Here is a 21,096-nt window from a genome sequence, read left to right as displayed (position 1 = left end):
ATATTAATTTCATGTAAACATATAAAATAAAAACAATTTAAAATATATTTAGCATTTTTATTTGAAATAAAATATTTATAATTCTATTATATTCATACAACCATAGTACATGTTTACAAATTTAACAGTGTTATATCAAAATCCTAATCTGTTTCAGCTTCTTCCGTATTTAATATTTTTTCAGCTTCTTTGATTAGTAGTTCCAAATTGTCATTCGTATCTAGTGTATAATGCCCCCAAGCCTTGGTTGTAACACCATTAGAATCAATACACCGTTTGTCATCTGCTGCAGAAAGAGCCACTTTGTTTTTTAATTCAGTGTAAATGGTATGCAAAGTGGATTTAAAAATGTACATTTTACGGAAAATGCTACCACCGTTGGCTACAATTTGGACATAATCAGAGAAATTTATTTCTTTCTCTATTACGTGTTTGGAAACTCCTTTCGCCTTCTTCATCACTTCACCAGCTTTTACGCAGTAGGCTTTAGCACCTGTACCGTAAAAGCATTCTATTGGTCTGCCAGCGTAGATGTCTTTCATCTTTCCCACAACCGACTTTGTCTTGATTATACCATGGATATTGTCTATGTCATAGTTGGAGGTATCGAAGTACTGTATCTTAATCTTAATGTCATTGTACGGATTATCCGTAAAAAATTCTAAAATCAGAGAGTCGGTATCGGTATACAAAACAGTAGCTTTATCACCGTACGTGGATTTGATGTATCCATAGAGAAATTCATAGATAATAGACTTGGAAATGTCCAAAATTGAAACATGTTTTAAAATGAGGCAGGGCTATTAACGCCCTGGTACCCAATTGACCTTTTCTGTTTTCCCAGCATGAGCACAACTTAATATTTTGCCTTTTGTCAACGTTCTCCATCGTCTTACCAAATACAGAATTAACCATTAATTTGAAGAGATCTTTCTCAAATTCATTTCTCGCAGAGTTTCGAAGTCTAGTGTTTAAATCGATATAAGATGCTAACCATGGTGATTGAGAAAATTCTAGAATTCTATGTATTTTTTTTAATTTGAGTCCATATTTTAAACACTGTTTTAAGTTTTTGTAGTGAATCACGTAATTATATTTGTTATGCAAATTTGGTATCAATTTGGAGAATTTAGATTTTGGAGGAGTCATTTGCTCTGCACAAAAAGGTAAGTCGTTATGTTCGTCGTGGAGACTCGATGGATATTCCAAATCTACTTCCAAAACATATCCTTTAGACGAATGGTCATCAATCGTAGAGCAATCAAAATTTTCAATCTCATGTTTCTCTAACCATCGAAAATGACCAGTAGGGAGGTATTCCTTCATAGCAGTACCATATAAGTTGGTTGCATCAAGGTACATAATGTAAGATGTAGGTTTTGTTGGGTCATAATTTGGTAAAAACTTATTGTTTGCCACGGCCTTTCTTTTACTACATTGAGACACNTTTTTTTAACACTACAGTTTTAACAACAATTGATTTGTTTCTCGCCAGGCACTACTGTTAGTTGTTGCTATTAATTCACACAATTAAATGACCTGGCCCAACTCTATATTCAAATATTCGAGCCTCACTTGGGCGCCAATGTAACTTGCCCAGCCAGCTAGCCCAAGGGGAGGAAAAAGGGGAGCGGGTTCTCAGGTCTTTGAATAATTTCTCGAATATTTGGATTTAATAGCATTTATTCATCATCTAAATTTACAATTCGGTCGCCTGTCAACTACTAACTCTACTAAGTACCCTCTAAGAAAAATCTTGGGATTCTTCGCCGTTGATGGCTACTCAATTCACCACCGTACAAAGCGGAGCACACTCACCCCGAAGTTCCCCGGTTTTCACCAACACTTTTTCTTCTTCTGGTTTTTTACTTCCTTTCCTTAACCAAAATCCAGGTGACACTCCGTCTGTCTCCACACACTGACATCTCGCTACCTCCTTCGATCAAAACTTAAAACTAGGAGTACAATAGGTTTCCTAACTAAACGGAGTAGGAGCAAGGTGCCCGTTACATGTTAAAAGATAAAATATTTGTTTCTAGATTTTTAATAAAAGTGAACAATTATATAGATGAAGAAAGTGGCACTGAAATACATGATGCTATCGAATCAGAAAATGTCCAACAGCATATATCTTATCTGAACAGTAATAGAGAAAGGTAATTATAAGTATTAATGTTATCACAATTTTTTTTTTAAGAACCAAATTTCCATAGACCTGATCAGGTCTATGCAAATTTAATAATGGTTCATATGTTTATATATCTGGATAAATTATGAACATTTTACTTTCAGTTGTGAACTGTTAAGCGTGATGTAAAAATAAAAGATAGTGTTTAATGTTATTTTATAAATACATATTTATTTTAGACAACAAATTCAAACTGCTGAAAAATCTCACGATTTGCCAGGCACATCGCAACAGTCGCAAAATGCAGAAATTTATGATGAAGATGAAATATCAAATGAGCTTACCCAAATAAAGAGAAAGAAATATAACCCCACATTTTCTGAGAATTGGACAAATATGTTTCCATGGGTTGAAGAGAAAAATAATGAATCGTGGTGTAAAGCATGTTGTATATTTTTAAAAGGCTCTGCCTTTCATCTCAAACGTCATGAAACTTCAACTATACATAAAAAGAAAATGAATGCAAAAAAAACAACACCTAATGTGCAAAACTTTCTGGAAGAAAGCAATATAAATTACAAAACATACCTTCAGGCTAAAAAGGCTGAACTAAAATTAGCAACATATATTTGTGAACATAATTTACCTTTTAGGTTATCAGATACTCTTCCTGAACTTTTAGCAGATATATTTGTAGATTCCAATATAGCAAAGGAAGTAAAAATGAAACGAAAAAAAGCTACCGATATAGTTACTAATATTTTAGCCCCACATGTTAAGGAAACTTTGATTGAAGAGTTAAAATCAGCAAAATTTTCATTAATATTAGATGAGAGTACTGACATAAGTACTACTAAAAATTTAGTTCTTGTTGTTAGGTACTGGCAGGAATCATTTTGCACAATTAGGGATAGATTTTTATCCTTGCCTGAAGTAAAAGATAGTAGTGCTGAAGGTCTTTTTAATTTAGTAAAGAATATATTTGATGTGCATGATATTCCATATACCAATTTGATAGGTTTTGGAGCTGATAATGCTTATGTTATGATGGGCAACATAAAAGGTTTAAAGTCAAAACTTAAAAATTTGTCTCCAAATTTAGTGTCTATTGGTTGCACTTGTCATTCCCTGCATTTATGTGCTTCCTATGCATCCAAGAAACTTCCAGATGAAGTAGAACAGTTTGCGAGGGATATATATAACTTTTTTTCAAACAGTTCTAAAAAACAGATAGAGTTAAATGAGTGTCAAGTTTTCGCAGAAGAAAAACCTACAAAAATTCTGTATCCAAGCCAAACAAGATGGTTATCCTTGAGGGTAATATTATTATCTTAAAAAGGATAAATTACTAATAATTTTTATTCTTACAGGCTGTGGTAAATCGTATTTTGGACCATTGGTCTTCACTTACATTATTTTTTCAAAGAGCTTTTCTTGAAGATAATTTACCAGCAGCTGAAAATATTCTGTTGGGTTTGAGAAACCCTATTCGTAAAATATATTTTAATTTTTTAAGCCATATTTTAGAAATTATAGCTAAAATGAATATAGAGTTCCAAACAGAAACACCCAAAATACCTCTTCTGTTAGAACAAATGTCATCCTTGTATAAAACAATTTTAAAGTTTTTTGTAAAACGATCGTTAATTGATAGAGCTGTTTCCTTAAATGAAGTAAATGTTAACGATCCAAACAATTATATTGCAATAGAAAATGTATATTTCGGTGCTAAGACTGAAATAATAATAAAAAATGATATGAACATTGATAAAAGGGAATTGCACAACTTTAGATTAAGGGCCCTTGAGTTTTATATTGAACTATGTAGACAAATACAAAAGAGGTTTGATTTTTCTGATCCTTATCTATTGTTTGCTTCAAAATTATCTCCAAAAAATGCTGTATCTGGCGATATATTATCAATATCTGAATTCAAGTCTCTTTTCCCTTACTTAGAGTTTGATCCAGACTTAGTCAATACCGAGTGGCAACTTTTATCCGATTGCTCAGAATTAAAAAAAATTTCGAATGATGATGTAATGAAATTTTGGCATACAGTAGCTAATAGTAGAAATGGTTTAAATGAAGCCATGTACCCTAATTTAGTTAAACTTATTAAAGTCGTTTTATGTTTACCCCACTCTTCAGCAGTATGTGAAAGACAGTTTTCTGCTTTAAATTTAATTAAAACATCGGTGAGGAATAGACTTAACACTATAACATGTGAAGCAGTTCTACACGTTAAAGATCAAATTAAAAACGGTGGGTTCAATTTTGAAAAAATAAGTAAAACGAAGCGTTCTATGTAATGATTTAGTTTATTATGTAATGATGTTAATTTATTTATGTATTTGTTTTTGTTATATTTGTACACGCAGGATCTATGTATGTACTTGTTATTTTTGTTTACATAAATATTTTGTAAAAATACACATTTTTTTTTAAACCTTATTAGTAAGTATATTAAAATAGATTAGATTTACAACAAAAACTGCATGGTTAAAATATTGAAACGTATCTTGAATTATGAATGGATATATATTTTTACTCATGCTAAACTGAAAAAGAAAGTAAAAATAGCTAATAATGGTACACAAGTTACTATAAGGAGGTTAGCTTATTTTTAATGTTTTATCCCTGTGAACTAAGTATACAATTATTTTATTTTTAAAATTAAGAACTTTTTCTCGCGAATAACCTCAAAGTTCAGGAATCTATGACCCACAGAACATTGTAGTCAGCTATGGCCTTCATTTCTTGTGATCTGTGATTCGGACAGAAAATTATAATCATAGATAGTAAACTAACCAAGAATTTTAATAAATACCACCGAAACCTATTTTATTGTAATAGATTCTCAAGAATCTTTAAAAGTTCTTGTTACATTAGATTCTATCATCATCCGCTAAATCGCAGCAGTTCAATGGATTAAAATATATGATTGTGGCAACACTGATGATGTGAGTACAATTCCTTAAAATTCAGTACAATTTGATCAAATTATCTAGTACAGTTTTTATTTGTTCTGGAGCAACACTGCATTTGACAGTGGACTTAATTTGGTTTTATAGTGTAGTCTGTATGTATTGTGTTGATAATAAATTATTTAATATAAACCGATCTTTCTAAGTTAATTTAATCGGTAAAATGGATTTTAATATAGATGTGAGAAAAAAGCAACTACAAAGTTTAGATCAATATATAACATCATCAAAAGATAAGGTTCAGTCTATATTAGATTACCTTGGATGGAATACAAAAAAAAATGTTGAAGTAAGTGATCTCAATCAAATATGTTAAAAATATTTTTTTTATATATTTATTTTTGCTTTAGAATGAACCAGAGGTCATGTGTTCAGTAAATCCAGGCCATATCGTAGCACTGAAAAATTCTGATGTTCATTTAAAGAAATGTTTTGTTAAAACTTCAGGCTACCAAAGTGATGAAGAGTTTCTGTCAGAACCAATTAATGATCCTCATATGTCTATTAAATTAGGTAAAATGTATATTTATTGTTACGTTGCAGCTTTTATATAACTTTGTTTCAGATCACACAAAGAAAATAGAAATTTTAAGTAAAGCCCGTCAGAATAATCAGAGGTTTAAAGCAGGTTTGTTTATAATTGACTTAATAATTCGTAATTAGTAAAAGCCATAACAAATATTTTTTTTCAGACATATATTTCATTTCAACCGATATGTCACTATTGAAAATTATTTCATCATGTAATATAATAATATCCTTATTGAATATCCTTTTTAGAATATCCTTTTTATTAGACTTAAGGAATGCATGTAGCTTAAGAGAGGTAAATTGTAGGTTAATGTGACTATAAGTACTATTATTAATCTAGATTTTAACAAGGTGATCAGATTTTTATTTTTAAACTGGTCTTACAGTTAGGTACTTACTATATATTTTTCAATAGATATACTCGATGATTTATAAATGTTTCAAACAAGTAAAGATATTTGGACTTTGGAAGTATTCACTTGTATGTATTGTTGATGGTTGAGATTATGGATTTTAATATTTTCAACTTTAAAGTGAAGGTAGCATTAAATGAAAAAAGTTTTGAAAAACATTTGCCGTCACCCAAAAACAATATTCTTGACCATTTTTGATCAACTAAGGCAAATTAATCCTCTTTTTGATAAATATATTCAGCGAATAGCTGCATAAGCTTATAGGTCAAATTTTGATGATGAAAGTGGTGAAATGGTAGTTTAGTGGCAGTCTTTTAAAACATGTTCCAGTTGACGCAGTTAAACATATTTTGCAGATTCTCTACACAAGTTGGATCGGTATACTAAGCAACTGGCACCAAATTATTGTTCGAAATAGGAAATCGTATATCTATAAAAAAACTAAATACCAGTATCAATTGAATCTAAAATAAGATTTTTTATTAGTATTTTTTACATGAGCTATTTCTCGACTGCAACATTGTGCCTTTCTTTAAATTGATAACTATTATTTAACATAGGAATAATTTAGAAGTTTTAAAAAATTATAATAAAATCCTTAACAATTAATTAATATACTGTCTGAATTCATTTTATATGATATGGCCTACGAATTTTTTTACATGATTGATAATGAGATAAGATATTAAGTAATAGTAATAATATAAAAATCAATTATTAAATATTAATTCTTATCGTTTAAAATTAAAATATCTTTAATGTGTGCTTGGTAAGACCATTTCATTTGTTAGAGATGTTTTAAACATCTGGTCACTTTGTATAAAAATTTACACATTCTGAGAAAATCAGACGAAACGTATTTAAAGTAACTAGATCTGAATACTAAATAGATATTACTTTTGCTATAAAAACTTCATATATATCCGTTTTCGATAAAATTTTACGTGGATTAATATTTGACCAATATAGTATTACCATAACTTCTTTAAGCTTAGTTTTAGATATAGTAGTGATATCTTTGAGATTTTAGTCAAAATGAATGCATTCATTCTTGGACTGATACTTTTGTTATACGAGGTTTTAGTAACCAATATTTGAACAAAATGATTCAAAATAAGGTTGTAACATAATAAAACTTATAGGTTGAAAAATGTTGGAATATGTGGTCGGTCATTAACAGAGGAGACATATTATTTGCCAAATTCTAATATAATCAGAATATTTTAACAGAATTTAAATTTTTCATTTTGTAGTGTATTTTAAACTCGAGCTCCTACATATTTTTTAAAATATGCATTTGTCAGTATTATAAGATGATTTAATACTTTCCTGTAATCAAAAACTACATATTTTTGAAAAAGTTTATTTATTTTTTAATTTTGACATTAAATACCAAATTATCTTATACCAAAAATTCTGCAGTATCTCTATGTTGTCTTTTGAAATTCAGGCAAGCAGCCATTTATTAGAATTTTTTTTCTAAAACCATAAATAAACAACATGTTTCCCATATAATATAAACTTCAGGTAGCCAGGGTATCATTTTTGAAATACTATGCTTTTGTCAACTATTCATGGAAGATACTAACAAAAAAAAATAAGGAAATGGTGGTTGTTGAAAAGTGGAAATCGATGTACTTAGAGCTTATATTTCTGCAACATGGAATATTTTTTGATCCTGCCTGGAAAATCTGCATATATCAGGAAATTATTTTATCAAAATATAGTATACACCTAGGTAATCAAAAGGGCAAATAGTATATAAGTGTACAGGGTGTTGCAATATTTTACCAATAAATTGTTAAGGTGATTAATTCGCTTACCAAAAAAATATGAAAAAATTTAATATTAACAGGCCTGCTAATACTTTATTTTTTAAATATAGGCTAATACAAGTTTGTTAATTTTTAGTTATTCTGAATTGTTTTACACATTTCCTTACAGATGGATTGGTGATGGAACAACTCGAATGAAAAATCGAGTACTACTTGATTCTTACAAACTGTCGCTGTTCTCGGATACTTACTAAAAATACTCAAATACTTTTGAATTCTCGATAGTGGGAAATATACGAATGGACTTAAATCAGTTACTGATTTAGCATAGCGAATGAATTGGAAGAATTTGATTACCTTTAGTTCTCGGTGGTTATCAAAATAAATAGTACTCACTTGAAGAAAAGGATGATTCATAAACAGAAAGAATTTAAAATATTCTAACATATATCTACACGTTATTTATGATTTTAAAAATATTTCTATTGAACATTCTAAAGAACATATTGAAATAATAAAATAATAATAAATAAGAATAAATAAGAACATATTGAAATAATAAAATTTTCTACACAAAACTTGATGTAATAAAAATGTACCCGGATTATAATATTCAGCATTCAATGTTCGATTTTTAAAAGTATCCAAAAACCAAGTACTCGATTTTTTAAAATTCTCAATTCTGCCCATCCCTAGTATCGATAGTCCTATTCAATTGTCTCCAGATTTGAAATCATACAACAATGTTACTTAAACTTAGCCAACTACTTAAGCTAGCCGGCAATCACATAGAATGCAACTGTGCTTTGTCATTTGGATAACATCAAAAGCTAAAGGACTAATTAGATTGTTTTTATTAAAGAAAAATCGGTGCCATAACATCAATAGAATTTGGAGGGGCTAGAGGGATTGTAGGAATTTGAGAGAAACAATTAGAATTTTACAAATGCAGAGTATGTAAATCTAAACTTACTGCAGTTATGGATAAATCATACAGAATCAAACCTATTTAATTTTAATTGCCACAGATTGATTCTGGGGACTGGCTCTTGAAGCCACCATTTGAAACCACCATTCTTATTCTAAAACAAAAATAAAACTCGACAACCAAGTCTGTAAGATTCTATAGTACATATTAAGCAGCCCATAAATTGAATATTTTCATATTTATACACAAATATGGATTCTACGAGTTAACTCGTAGTTGGTACTAGTGCCTAGATCAAATACGAGATAATTTATAGTTAGTCGACATGTTAAGTGAACAGCCTAGTATTAAATGTTATTTATTTTTTTACGAAATTATGTTAATCTTTGGTGCATAAATATAAGCTAACAAAAGATACGAAGTAAAATTTTGAAATAAAGGAGATAATGAAATCTACTTTTGGTAAATATCAAATTTAATTGATTATATGTTTCATAGCATGGAATGGTCAAGATTCTGATCCAATGACATCAGATAGGTTATTTACAACTTTTTCTGCTGATGAACGTTTAGTATTGTATGATTATTGTGTACAAAATACTGAACATCCTCCAATACCCAGTGAGTTTAACATGTAAGTATTACAAGGAACATTACAAATTTATTTAATTTAGTAATCTGTCACAGCGAGGCATAATTTATAAATATTGTACGCATAATTGCCCATTTGAAGCATACTTATCTAAATTGTTTCGTAATAACTTTAACATATTGGAAAACATTTTATTTATACTCCGCGGTCGAAATTATAGAGAGTGATTCAGACATAATATAAAAACACTATTACCATAATGCGTATAAAATATAAAATGATTTTTATACGGTTCAATATTATTTATCTTTGTGCCGCTCGCTACGCACATCGATAGAATCTATAATCGTCTATAGACTGAGTTACACTGAACGTCGATCTATATTCTATCTCTGTCTTTTGCACTTGGTAGGGAATAGGGAAATGCTTTTTTAGTAGGTGTAAACGGACTTGATTTACCAGTCCTGAGAAACGTCATAGCATAAGCGTAGACGATGTGTCTAATTCCATGGCTATAATAAATTTATAAATTAAAAAAACACAAATGTGACGTTTTAAAATGCTGTAATAATTACAATGGATCAAAATGCCGATTATAGCAAACCGTAGAAAATATTAGATGTTATGTTTTATTATCTTTTTTCAATATTTTCTATATCTTGTTGCCTTTTACGCAGACACGCCAATGGATTTTCGTTCTCGGCACGCTTCATCCCCCTTACTAGTCCAAAAGCTAGCGATTAGTCACTCTCTATAATTTCGACCGCGGAGTATAACTGATAATTAAAATGAAAATCAACATTTATATTTCGTGGTTCATATAAATAAAATTCCACACACATTATTTTCAGTTATCAGTTTTTCCAGTTGTTAGCCATTATTGTTATTAACTATATTCTACAGGCTGTTTCCAAAAATCGTGCCAATCGAGGGGAAATTTCTTGTTCAATATTTCTCTTTTTTCTTAACAACTTTAGAAATTTGAAGAAATTTGCTAACTGTTAACAGAAAATTATATTAAGAACCCTATATAATAATATTCTACTTACTGTCTACTGACTAAAAAAGTCAAGTCAATGGTGCACATACTTAACAAAAATATTTCAGTGTCTATAGTTACAGCACTGGTGAAACTGTCTACACTGACTTTTCAATAGGCTGTCTTTACAATCTAATTTAAATTTTTACTATATTTTGAAAAACACAAGAAACAACACATAGGTAACAACCACACGGAAACAAGTTATATTTAAAAAAAAAGATGTATATCTATTATTTGGTTACGGACGGACTAAATAGAGCCCAAACTGGATAGTAAATATGCGCTACTCCCATTCCATCATTCATTGCTGCGCGACGGTAACCATATCACTGTTTTTCAAATATATAAGAGCAAGGTTAATATTTATAACTCATTTTTATTTGCAGACAAATACAAGATAAGAAAGAAGAAAAGTTTCTTACACAGGAAGAGTTATTAGCGAAAGAAAGAGATGCTAAACGTCGTAGAATAAAATATAAATCAGTACACACCAGCCGCAGTAAAAAATATACTGAAGTTATTAAGGAAGTTATTGACAATCAGATGGAACAGTACAAAGATTACCTAGCAAGCAAAATGGAGGTAACTTCAAGCCAAACAAGTCCTAGTGCTAATCAAGTTAAGGAACAAGATTCATATCATACCAGCACTGACATAGATATTTTAACAAAAGAAAATATGAATGATATCGAAAGACCTAGTTCATCTATCAGTCATTACAGTAATCATTCAGGCAGTTCAAGGAGTAAAAAGGAGTATAAGTATGAAAAATTGTACAAGAACCACAATCATGATTCTGATTGTAGAAGGAATTATAAAGAATATGACAAGAAACATGACTATAGCAATAAATATGATCACGGTTCATATAAAGAAAATAGGAGACACAAAGACTTTGAAGATGATTACAGACATTCAAGAGATAAAAGAGGATGGTATAAATCAGAAAGGAGGCATTGATATTACCTAGTGCATTGTTATTTATCTAAAGTATATTTTTTTAATAAATAAAGTTTAAGTTATCCCTTTTTAATGATTTTACGATCTTTCTTTTTTTTAATATATCATAATATGTCATTAGCTCATTGCGAATATCAAAAGAGTTATAGTTTCAACTCTCAAAAATAATTTAATTTTATGCATGCTAGACGATCAAAATATAGTGTTCCATTAAGAAATATTATTTATGATTTGGAAATGTAATTAAAAAATTTAAACACTTGGTATATTATTCTAAAATTTATTTGATATAAAATATATCATTTAGTATCAAAAACTGCATGTCGTATCAAAAAGTTATAAAATTCTTAAAGGACCTTTTCTTTCTTTTCTGTTAATTTTGGAAATGGAATATGTACTCTGAAGCAACTGGCTTAGGCATACATGTTTTGGACACAAAATTTTATATATTCAAATTTGCAAAAATATATAGGATGTTTTTCAAAAGGAGTAGCACAAATGACACTGATGGAACTATAGTTAAAAAGAACACACTGCATAAAAATGAGTAAAATATTCATCCCTTAGAAAACAGCCCTTCAAAGTTTTTAAAATGGAAAATCAGCTATACCTAATTTAAAAATAAAAAAGGTACCTACCTACTAATGTCAAATTTTACACAAATTTTCTAATGCAGGTACAAATTTTCAATAATTTTTCAAAATTTCTGCATCCCTTAAGTTATTTTTTGCTACAACTTTTCAGATAACTGGTTTATTTTTAAATGTTCTCTCACTTTTTTGCTTTAAAGTTAACCGTTTATTAACAAAAAAATTAAAATCGTTATTTTTACTTTATTAGAATGTTAAGCTAATTCAATAAGATATTCCTAAAAAAATCTATCATGAATTTATTTAAATTAGTTTAATACCTTTATAATACAGTAAAAATGTGTAATGTATTTTTAAAAAATCATTCACATCACAACTCGTGATTGTTAAGCATACTCAAGAGAACTATTTCTCTTGTGTATGAAGTAGACAGCTTTCATGCTAATTTCCGTCATTACATGTTTTGTAAGTACTTGGATTTGTTATTCTATAATTTAATTTTTTATGATCTGGGTAAAATTTTGTCACAATTTTGCTAATGATCAATATGTTGACATGCCGTAAATAAACTGTACCGCCGCAAGAAAAGCATGCCATCAGATGCACTCGCCTAGTTCCCCTCAGACAGTCTCCCGGCAAAAAGAAAATGACTTAGGAACTGGAAAATACAGTCCTATCTTAAGGGAAATGAATGCTCAATATTTGCCCTTTTGATTTTAAAATTGCAGCCAATTTTCCATTTTTTGTATCTAATTTTTATACAAAACATGTTCTTTTTAAATATAGGTTCACCAATACCATTTGTGCTTCTCCTTTTGAAAAACACATTTTTGCAAATTTGCAATAAAACATTTATTATTAACTATTACCATCACTTGGTCATACATAACTCAATAAGTTGTTGTGTCAAAATAAAACGTTAATTTTATTATGACAAATTAATTCGTAAAAATGCATATGAACAACCAAAATGCCAACTGAATAATATATTCTTTAAAAATTTTCAGTAAATGTTCAAAAACATTTTCATTTTGGCAAAGGTTGAAAATGAAGATCAGCGTAATATTATCGGAATTTATTATATCTGTAACCACAACTGTGAAAGAGCATGTCAGATGTATTTGTATGAATATCCTGAAAAAAATAGATCGGAATTTGTTTGAATTTTGAGCACTCAAGAAGCCTGGAAATAACGATACGGGAATAAAACTAATAATTTTTTATTTTAATGCGTGGTGGTAATAGTTTAAATAACTAGATGGATTTCACAGGGTCTAAGGACACTTACAGTGTACAATAATTCAATAAACAAAGAAATCTAAATAAAAAATTTAGATAAATTTGTTACGAATACACTGAAGATGAATTTTTCGAGACAAAACGTCTGAATCTGGTTCGGGCTGAGGCAGTGCAATATTAGGGGTCATGAAGGCCTGCAAAAAATGTAATAAAATTTCTATGGTTGTATTTAAAAAATGAAGTTGATGATGGTCCTGGACAGAAGAAACGTTACATATAAAAATTGATTATGCCAATCAATAGAGGGCAAAAAGTGGCTATGAGAAAGTGTTCTTTTTTCAGTATCACCTCAAACAAGGCTGAAACGAAACAAAAATGATTTCCAAAATTTTGGCTCTTTTCAAATATTTCGAAAACTAATCATGTTAGCCTTGATTTTTTAGAGGATTCCTGTAGTGAAAAGCGAATGTAACAGCCCGTATATACAGGGTCGGAAAGTCCCCATGGTTCATTGGCTGTTACTTGAGAGGCGATAAAGTAAGTCGTAGAAATCCGTGCGATAGAGAAAGATGGCTATAATGAAGGCGTCTAATAGTCACCCCCCATTTTGCCCTTCCACAAATAAGAAGTGGATCTTATTTGTGGAAGGGCAAAATTGGCGGTGACTATTAGACGCCTTCATTATAGCCATCTTTCTCTATCGCACGGATTTCTATGACTTTATCGCTCTCACGTAACGGCCGATGAACCATGCGGACTTTCCGACCCTGTATATTGTTTGATAAAAAATATTTTGCAAATACACACATGTGCCACACTATTTTTAGGATTGGCCATCCTTATTTTCTCATTTTTTTTGAATGATCAATTTAATATTTGCGAGTCGTCGTGAGTGCTGACTTTAATTCAAAAATTAATAAAAACAAATGTATAAATAATTCGAAAATAGTAAAATCGTCAAAAAAGCTCTAATATTTTTGAAGTGTTTCAAAATTTTTTACTGTGCTTGAAACCCTCTTAATCTAATTCGGGCTTGTAGTCCTTTTCACAAGCGCTTAGTACTTAATTACTTCTCAAAGTAATTGGTATTTTAGAGTCCTTTGATTTCAAAATGTAATTGGGGCTTCAAGGAGAAGTGAGAACAAACCACTTTAAGAACTTGGGGCTGTGAGCCTGGAGCCCATTTTTACGAGGATTTCACCCAACTCTGGCTTCTAAATCTTCTAAATTATTTGAGAAAAGAAACAAATTTCACAGTAAATATGTCACTAAGTTGTATTTTACAAAGGGTATATACAAATATACTGTTTTAAGAAAGTTGCAGAAATAAGTATTTAAAATCGATAAATAGGAAACAGTATTTTTATTTATAACATTTGTTTCTTATTAATTTCTATATGAATAATCAAAAAATATATATGTATATATCTTAACATAAACAATGAGTCATAAATCACCACCTATACAATAAAATCTAAAATAAATAGTTCAACACTATTGTTCCTTCCGAGGTAGTCACAGGTTTTTCACATTGGCTTTTTCTTTGAGTTGCTGCTGGTAGCTAAAATGAAAATTTATATAAGACATCCTGAATATTAGTACAAATATGGTTTTCTTTTTGGTATCTAAGAAAGAATTAAAGAAATCTAAGGTTAAAATTTGCTATGTCTAGTTCAAAATTTTCTATTGTTTTTTATAGCTGTTTTACATTGACAATTTATTCATCAATAAATTGACGAAGTTCTTCATCAATTAATTCACGAGTTTATTGATAAACAGTGTGGTTTTACACTGCTACAGACTTTGTCACGTTTTTTGACGTATGATCAGTTCTACCAATGAATCAAAGATGCAAATAAATTTCAAAAATGTCACCTTTCCACTCATAATTGTAGTGATACAACAGCAGTACCGTTCTGACACATATTATATAAATATTAGTTTTTGTAAATAACAAATCAGTAAAAACAATGCAAAACTAGCATGACGTCATACAATTATTTACATATTCCAATAACATAACCTCATTACTGATCTGAGGGTGGAAATTTGTTGGGTTGGTACTTCCGAACTTCACAAAGAAATTGACGAAACTTAGAACATGCTCTAATTCGTCAAGAACTTGATGAATAAATTGGAGTTATTTGACAGCTGATTTAATACATTACACTTATCCAATTTCTTGATTAAGCGACTTCATCAATTAATTGATCAATAAATTGTCAATGTATAATATATGAAATTTAGTTAACCTATGACAGAAAAGTTTAAAAGGAAATCATTTCAAACATGGAAATAGTTAATTAAACTCTTCATCGGTTAAAACCAAGGAAAATGGGAGTCATCAGTTTGAAAAAATATATATATAACTGAAATATTTACAAGATTCTGGTGCTTCCAGTTTTACCAAATGTCAACAACAATGTTATGCAAATGCAACAACATTTTAATGCATATTTGATTATTCCAAAATATGAACCATTAGAATTCAGTAAAATTTCTATAATCCGGCACTTCATTACACCAGCACGTCCAGTAATCCGGCGTTATTTTTTCCGCGTTTGTCTACTATCCTTGAAGAATACAGTTTATACAGTTATAATTTAGTTGAAAAATTATTTTACAGAATCATAAAAACATCACAATATACATACATATGCACACGCAAATGTAATATATATGTTGCGTCCGTGACCATGTACCAATCTCTTTGTTAATAAACAATTAAAAGTAATGTTTTTAATTTAACATTATTTACATTATACATATTCCGTAAATTCGAATTTTCCAGTACTCCGGCAGTCTTAGGTTTTTAATGGTGCCGGATTAATGAGATTTTACTGTATAAGAATTTTGATACAGAAACATAGTGACATATATAATGCAATAAAAATAAATAATAAAGAATACAATGAACTTACCTAACTGCTCTATATAATTGATAAAGTTGAGTAATGGCTACAAAAACGTTTACACTAAATAGAGAGTAATTTTTTGGGATAATAACTAGAGAATATCTAGACCAAATAACACCGGTTGCAGCTAAAGCAGTAGTTTGAGCAGGACTAATTGTATCTGCAGGTCGGGTTAAATCAGCAATTCCTGCAATAACTAAACCCTGTAACGAAAAAAAACAAATATATATAAAATATACAGTACGCGGCTAAAGTATGGAATAAAATCAGTAAAAACGAAACAAATTTTTTTTGGGAAAAATCTTCGATCAGGTCGATTTTTAATTTAAAAAATACATATTTTAGCATAAAAGGCGATTTTCAACTGTCATTTGTTTTCGAGTAATGACGTCATCAACATTTTTTTTCTTGATTCTGAAAGATCGTTTCATTGTCAATCCGACAGTATTAAAATGTTGCCATCTTACATAGGAAAGTTTTCGAGTAAATGACGGTTGAATGTTAGAAAACGTAAATTTTATGCATTAAAAAAATAACAATTCCTATGTCAAGCAAATACAATTCATTAAGTTTTCTACCTAAATTAAGTTTTCGAATTGCCACCCACCGACTTCTTGACAATACGCAAGTCTGTGTAGAAATTCTTCTTGCGCATTATGAATTATTTCTGGGGTAACTCGGTGTATTTCATCTATAATACAATTTTGGAGTTATTCTAAATTATGTGGTCTACTAACGTACACTTTGGACTGTAAGTAGCCCTATAAGAAATAGTCCAGGGGTGTAAGATCTGGGGATCTCGCGGGCCATTCCATCGGTCCTCGTCTGCTGATCCACCTCCTAGGAAAACAAATGTCCAGAAAATCTCGAACAGGGCGCGCATAGTGTGGAGGTGCACCGTCTTGCTGAAACCATATGGTGTCATCAGGAATATCGGGGTCATTATCGTTAGGAAAAATTACTGCAAGCGCTGGAACAAGGTCATTTTGTAAAAACTAAATATCTTTCTCCTGTAAGGGTTCCTTCAAAGAAGAAAGGCCGTACTATTCTGTTGTCAACTATTCCAGCCCACACATTTAATTTCTATAGGTGTTGGGTATGTGTCTCTGCCATCCAATGAGGATTCCCGACTCCAATACCTGCAAGTTTGACGGTTCACTGTACCATTGAGATAAAACGTGGCTTCGTCTGAAAAAAGTATTTGTCGGTGTAAATCTCTATTTATGTGACATAAATCCATCATAATTTCACCAAAAGTGTAAGCGGCAGTCGTAATCGTCTTCATTGAGTTCCTGCACAAGTTGAATTTTGTAGGGATGATATTTTTCCTTCCTCAGGATACGTAGCACTGTGGTTTGACTAATTTCATTATTTAATGCAACCAATCGTGAAGTATTATGAGGATTATCTACCATACTTATCAAAAAGTTCTGTTTGTGATCTTCACTAACGCTTGGACATCCAGGTTTTGGAATATCTACAACATTGCCAGTTTCTCTAAATTTAGATTCTATCTTACTAACTGTTGATAGGCTGATATGGCAATCTGGACGTTTTTCATTAAATAAATCACAAACTTCCTGCTGCATTCTAGTCTTATCCCCGCATCCAATAAGAATTAACATTTCAATTCTTTGTGTGACAGTTAAATGTGCCATAATACTTTAAATCCAACAATAATTTTTATATCGCTTACAATACTTAGAAAGTCGGTATGATAGTGACACTTTGTAATGATTTACACCTACGTGATCCATAAAAAACTTTGCATTTGGAAAAACTAATCATAATAAATTTGATAACGTTTTTGCTTTATTTTAATTGATTTGGGTTTTCTAACATTCAATCGTCATTTACTCGAAAACTTTCCTATGTAAGATGACAACATTTTAATACTGTCGGATCGACAATGAAACGATCTTTCATAATCATGAAAAAAAAATAGGGGGTTGCTATCTAAAAAAAATGTCGATGACGTCATTACTCGAAAACAAATGACGATTTAAAATCGCCTTTTATGCTAAAATATGTATTTTTTAAATTAAAAATCAACCCGATTGGGGATTTTCCCCAAAAAAAATTTGTTTCGTTTTTACTGAGTTTATTCCATACTTTAGGCCCCTACTGTATTCTTCTATTTAGTTATTGCAATATACAGGGCTGGAAAATCCACATGGTCCATCTGCCTTTACATGAGAGCGACAAAGTAAAGTAAAGAAATCCGTGCGATAGACAAGGATGGCTATAGTGAAGACATTTCATAATCTGAATAGTTACGGCCCGTTTCGGGTTAGAAGTGGGAGTGACTATTCAGATTATGAAATGTCTTCAATGTAACCATCCTTGTCTATCGCACGGATTTCTATGACTTACTTTATCGCTCTCACGCAACAGCCGATGTACCATGGGGACTTTCTGAACCTGTAGACTATGACAAATGTAAAGATTATTTATACAGGGTGTCTCGCATATGATCCGACACAGGGCAGGTGCATTTAGTGAATTAATATTACTATTTTTATTTTATTCGGTCAATGAAAAAAAAGTTTGGTACAATTTTAGGGGTGAGTCATCCCCAATGAACACCTTGTAGTGCTTCAATTAACTTTAAATCATAGTCAAAGAAGACCAGTAGTAAACATGTACCAAATTTGGTTCTTCTACAGTAAAGTTTTGCAGATTTGAATTTTTTTCGAAATTCAGGGCCCCACTTTGGGGGCTAATAACTCAGGGGTGCAACTTTGTATATAGGTAAGTTTGGTTAAATTACAATATTTTAGACACTCCTACATGCACCTGTCCTGTGTCGGTTCTTATGCGGGACACCCTGTATATCGTAAATTGAGATTTTCAAAACAAGTGAACTGTTAACTAAAGAATATAGTAAAATACTGTATCAATGGTCACAAAATTAAGTACTTATAAGTAGATAAGATCAAATTCTGTTATGAAAATCGCTGGTTTAACAAAATTGTTAAATTAATAGGTAATTTACGAAAGTGTTTGTTTTCTAATTGAGATAATACATTAACTAAACAAAATCATTGGGCAATTCCTCTAAATAAGTGAACAATTTAAGATTTCTCAGGCATATTGAAGAAACAGTTTTTATTGTAAGTAAAGGTTATAAAATACTTACCCATTTAAAAACAGGAGCCCAAAAAAATATTGTTTTTGGACCTAGAACAAGACACAAATCTAATATTTGAATATTATTACATAATAAAACAATACCTGCAGGGTGCCTCCACAAAGGTTGCAATTTGTGTGGTACAAATTTATCTAAATATGCCATAGATTTTTGATAAATTAGAGACATGTTTTTTTATTTAAATTTCACCAAGCTTAACCTTAACAATTCACAAGGTGATATTCATTTATAAAAGATAAAGGTCAAGTGTTATGTATCCACATGTAGATAAGGTAGTACCTAATCAACTTAATTATCCACTAGATAGATCACTTCTATTTACTTTTAAAAATCTGTAAATGTAATGTTATTGTAAATATTGTTTTAACATGAAGTTTATAATATATTTTAAATTATGTATTAAACAGAACTATACTATTATGCAATTAATACTCGAAAACAGATAATTAATACTTTGGTTAAGTATACTTGTTAGTTTATTCTGGTATAACATTGTGACACACGTCAGTCACATAATACATAATTTATTAATTTATCAATACAAGTCATAGAAAATACAGTACTAACGTAAACGTAGAATTAAATGTCCCTAATATTGCCAATAAACCGCGAAACAGCGCCATGTAACGTTTTGGAAGCTTACTACCACTTAGCTCCTAATGAGTAGGCAACACTTTATACTTTGTGAACTGATTACAGCGCCATCTATCGTATGCAAACGACTTCTCACTTATAACCTCTATTTATTATTTTAAAAATTTTTAAAGTAAACCTTTATACAAATATAGGAATAGTCAAGTGTCAATACTTTTGAGAACAGATTATTTAGTTAAACAGAAAATGTAGCGAAAAACTAATATTCTTTTATACTTTTCTAATTCACTTCTGCTTTGATAACGAAACTAGAGGTTTCAGGAACGTCATAGTGTTATTGTGATGTATATTTGCTTTCCCAGTGCGTAACCAGACTTATACATGTAGATGTATGATGTATGTCTCTGGCATCTCACTATTAGGCAAAAGCACAGAGTACCAACCAGAGATCCGAGTTGATAGGGAAAAGTTGTCTCTGTTTTTTATCTTTCTCTGACCCTTATTAAACCCAATACTTCTCTCTTTGTCGCTTTAAATGTAAAACAGAGGTAGGCGGAGCTAGTGCTCGTTATCGGTATAGAAGAAATTTGAAATGGGTTTGGGAAATAATAATGTTTTTGATACAATTTGGTAGGTGGCGCTGGGTGGAATATATTGATGAGATCTATTTTTTGAATTTTATAAAATTCGACAGATGGCCAGATAAGAAAACGAGAAGTTGATAAATTCAATATACGTTCAGTAAAACTTATATGGTCTACAGAAATTAGTTAAATTTAAGCAATGAAAATAATATTCTAAATAATAAATAATAATAATAAATAAAATATTATTAACATTATGACGATCGCATTTTATATAACCTACGCCTAGGTTGCAGGTAAGTACGTAAGTAAGTAGTTTATATATAGCGCGCGCCATTATTCCATGGCTAGAAATTGGCCTCAATGATTTGGGATCGAGGAGGATTATCCCTCTTTATCCTGCCTCATCTCGTGTAGGCCTGGACAGCCTTCGTAGGTGGGCCCCATCCGTCGTCTACCCCGACCGCAAATGCGGCCGGTGTAGGCGCTTTGTGGGACCTCCTTTTGTCCTGGCTGGGCCCCGCCGGCTAGGGCCCTTTCTTCTGGCGCTCTTCTTGCTTCGCCGGCTCGTCTGTGTAAACCCCGGGGGTAGTGTCATGTTTATGTGTGGTATGGTTGGGTAGGGTAGTGCGGCTATGCAGCCTGGGATGCGCTTTGCTAAGGTGGCCCT

The 21,096-nt window shown here is 30.8% G+C and overlaps 3 protein-coding genes across 4 annotated transcripts; 2 read left to right on the top strand and 1 right to left on the bottom strand.

The window, feature by feature from the left end:
* Positions 1-3,175: 3,175 nt before the first annotated feature.
* LOC108908408 lies at positions 3,176-5,037 on the top strand. Its single transcript, XM_018712443.1, has 3 exons — positions 3,176-3,445; positions 3,499-3,619; positions 4,982-5,037. The coding sequence occupies exons 1-3, from the start codon at positions 3,176-3,178 to the stop codon at positions 5,035-5,037; spliced, it is 447 nt and encodes a 148-aa protein (XP_018567959.1).
* A 150-nt stretch (positions 5,038-5,187) lies between these two features.
* Positions 5,188-11,426, top strand: LOC108908426 (U11/U12 small nuclear ribonucleoprotein 48 kDa protein-like). 2 transcript variants are annotated; one of them, XM_018712461.1, is made up of 7 exons: positions 5,188-5,401; positions 5,463-5,625; positions 5,678-5,740; positions 5,805-5,938; positions 7,584-7,794; positions 9,258-9,393; positions 10,780-11,426. In XM_018712461.1, exons 1-7 carry the CDS (start codon positions 5,276-5,278, stop codon positions 11,351-11,353), a joined length of 1,407 nt encoding a protein of 468 aa, XP_018567977.1. In that variant the 5' UTR covers positions 5,188-5,275; the 3' UTR covers positions 11,354-11,426. The 2 variants fall into 2 exon arrangements, with proteins under 2 accessions (XP_018567977.1, XP_018567978.1); XM_018712462.1 differs by lacking the exons at positions 5,805-5,938; positions 7,584-7,794.
* Positions 11,427-14,431: 3,005 nt separating this feature from the next.
* On the bottom strand, positions 14,432-19,768 carry LOC108908411 (mitochondrial pyruvate carrier 2). The gene is made up of 4 exons (XM_018712446.1): positions 19,332-19,768; positions 19,237-19,277; positions 16,104-16,300; positions 14,432-14,743 (listed from the first exon to the last, which is right to left on the bottom strand). Exons 1-4 carry the CDS (start codon positions 19,414-19,416, stop codon positions 14,698-14,700), a joined length of 369 nt encoding a protein of 122 aa, XP_018567962.1. The 5' UTR covers positions 19,417-19,768; the 3' UTR covers positions 14,432-14,697.
* Between the last annotated feature and the right edge of the window lie 1,328 nt (positions 19,769-21,096).

This window comes from Anoplophora glabripennis, unplaced genomic scaffold (assembly GCF_000390285.2).
Source record: "Anoplophora glabripennis isolate ALB-LARVAE unplaced genomic scaffold, Agla_2.0 scaffold387, whole genome shotgun sequence".
Classification (NCBI taxonomy): domain Eukaryota; kingdom Metazoa; phylum Arthropoda; class Insecta; order Coleoptera; family Cerambycidae; genus Anoplophora; species Anoplophora glabripennis.
The sequence above is the reverse complement of the archived record's forward strand: the minus strand, read 5'-3'. Positions and strand labels throughout refer to the sequence as shown.

Excerpts from the sequence above, each read along its gene's own strand:
- LOC108908408 (XM_018712443.1), top strand. The coding sequence starts at position 3,176 with ATGGGCAACATAAAAGGTTTAAAGTCAAAACTTAAAAATTTGTCTCCA. Across the intron at positions 3,446-3,498 it reads CAAGATGGTTATCCTTGAGG|GCTGTGGTAAATCGTATTTT; the intron begins GTAATATTATTA and ends TTATTCTTACAG. Across the intron at positions 3,620-4,981 it reads GGGTTTGAGAAACCCTATTC|ATTCTCAAGAATCTTTAAAA; the intron begins GTAAAATATATT and ends TTATTGTAATAG.
- LOC108908426 (XM_018712461.1), top strand. The coding sequence starts at position 5,276 with ATGGATTTTAATATAGATGTGAGAAAAAAGCAACTACAAAGTTTAGAT. Across the intron at positions 5,626-5,677 it reads TCATATGTCTATTAAATTAG|ATCACACAAAGAAAATAGAA; the intron begins GTAAAATGTATA and ends ACTTTGTTTCAG. Across the intron at positions 9,394-10,779 it reads ATACCCAGTGAGTTTAACAT|ACAAATACAAGATAAGAAAG; the intron begins GTAAGTATTACA and ends TTTTATTTGCAG.
- LOC108908411 (XM_018712446.1), bottom strand. The coding sequence starts at position 19,416 with ATGTCTCTAATTTATCAAAAATCTATGGCATATTTAGATAAATTTGTA. Across the intron at positions 19,278-19,331 it reads TTTGTGGAGGCACCCTGCAG|GTCCAAAAACAATATTTTTT; the intron begins GTATTGTTTTAT and ends GTCTTGTTCTAG. Across the intron at positions 14,744-16,103 it reads CAATTATATAGAGCAGTTAG|CTACCAGCAGCAACTCAAAG; the intron begins GTAAGTTCATTG and ends TTTTCATTTTAG.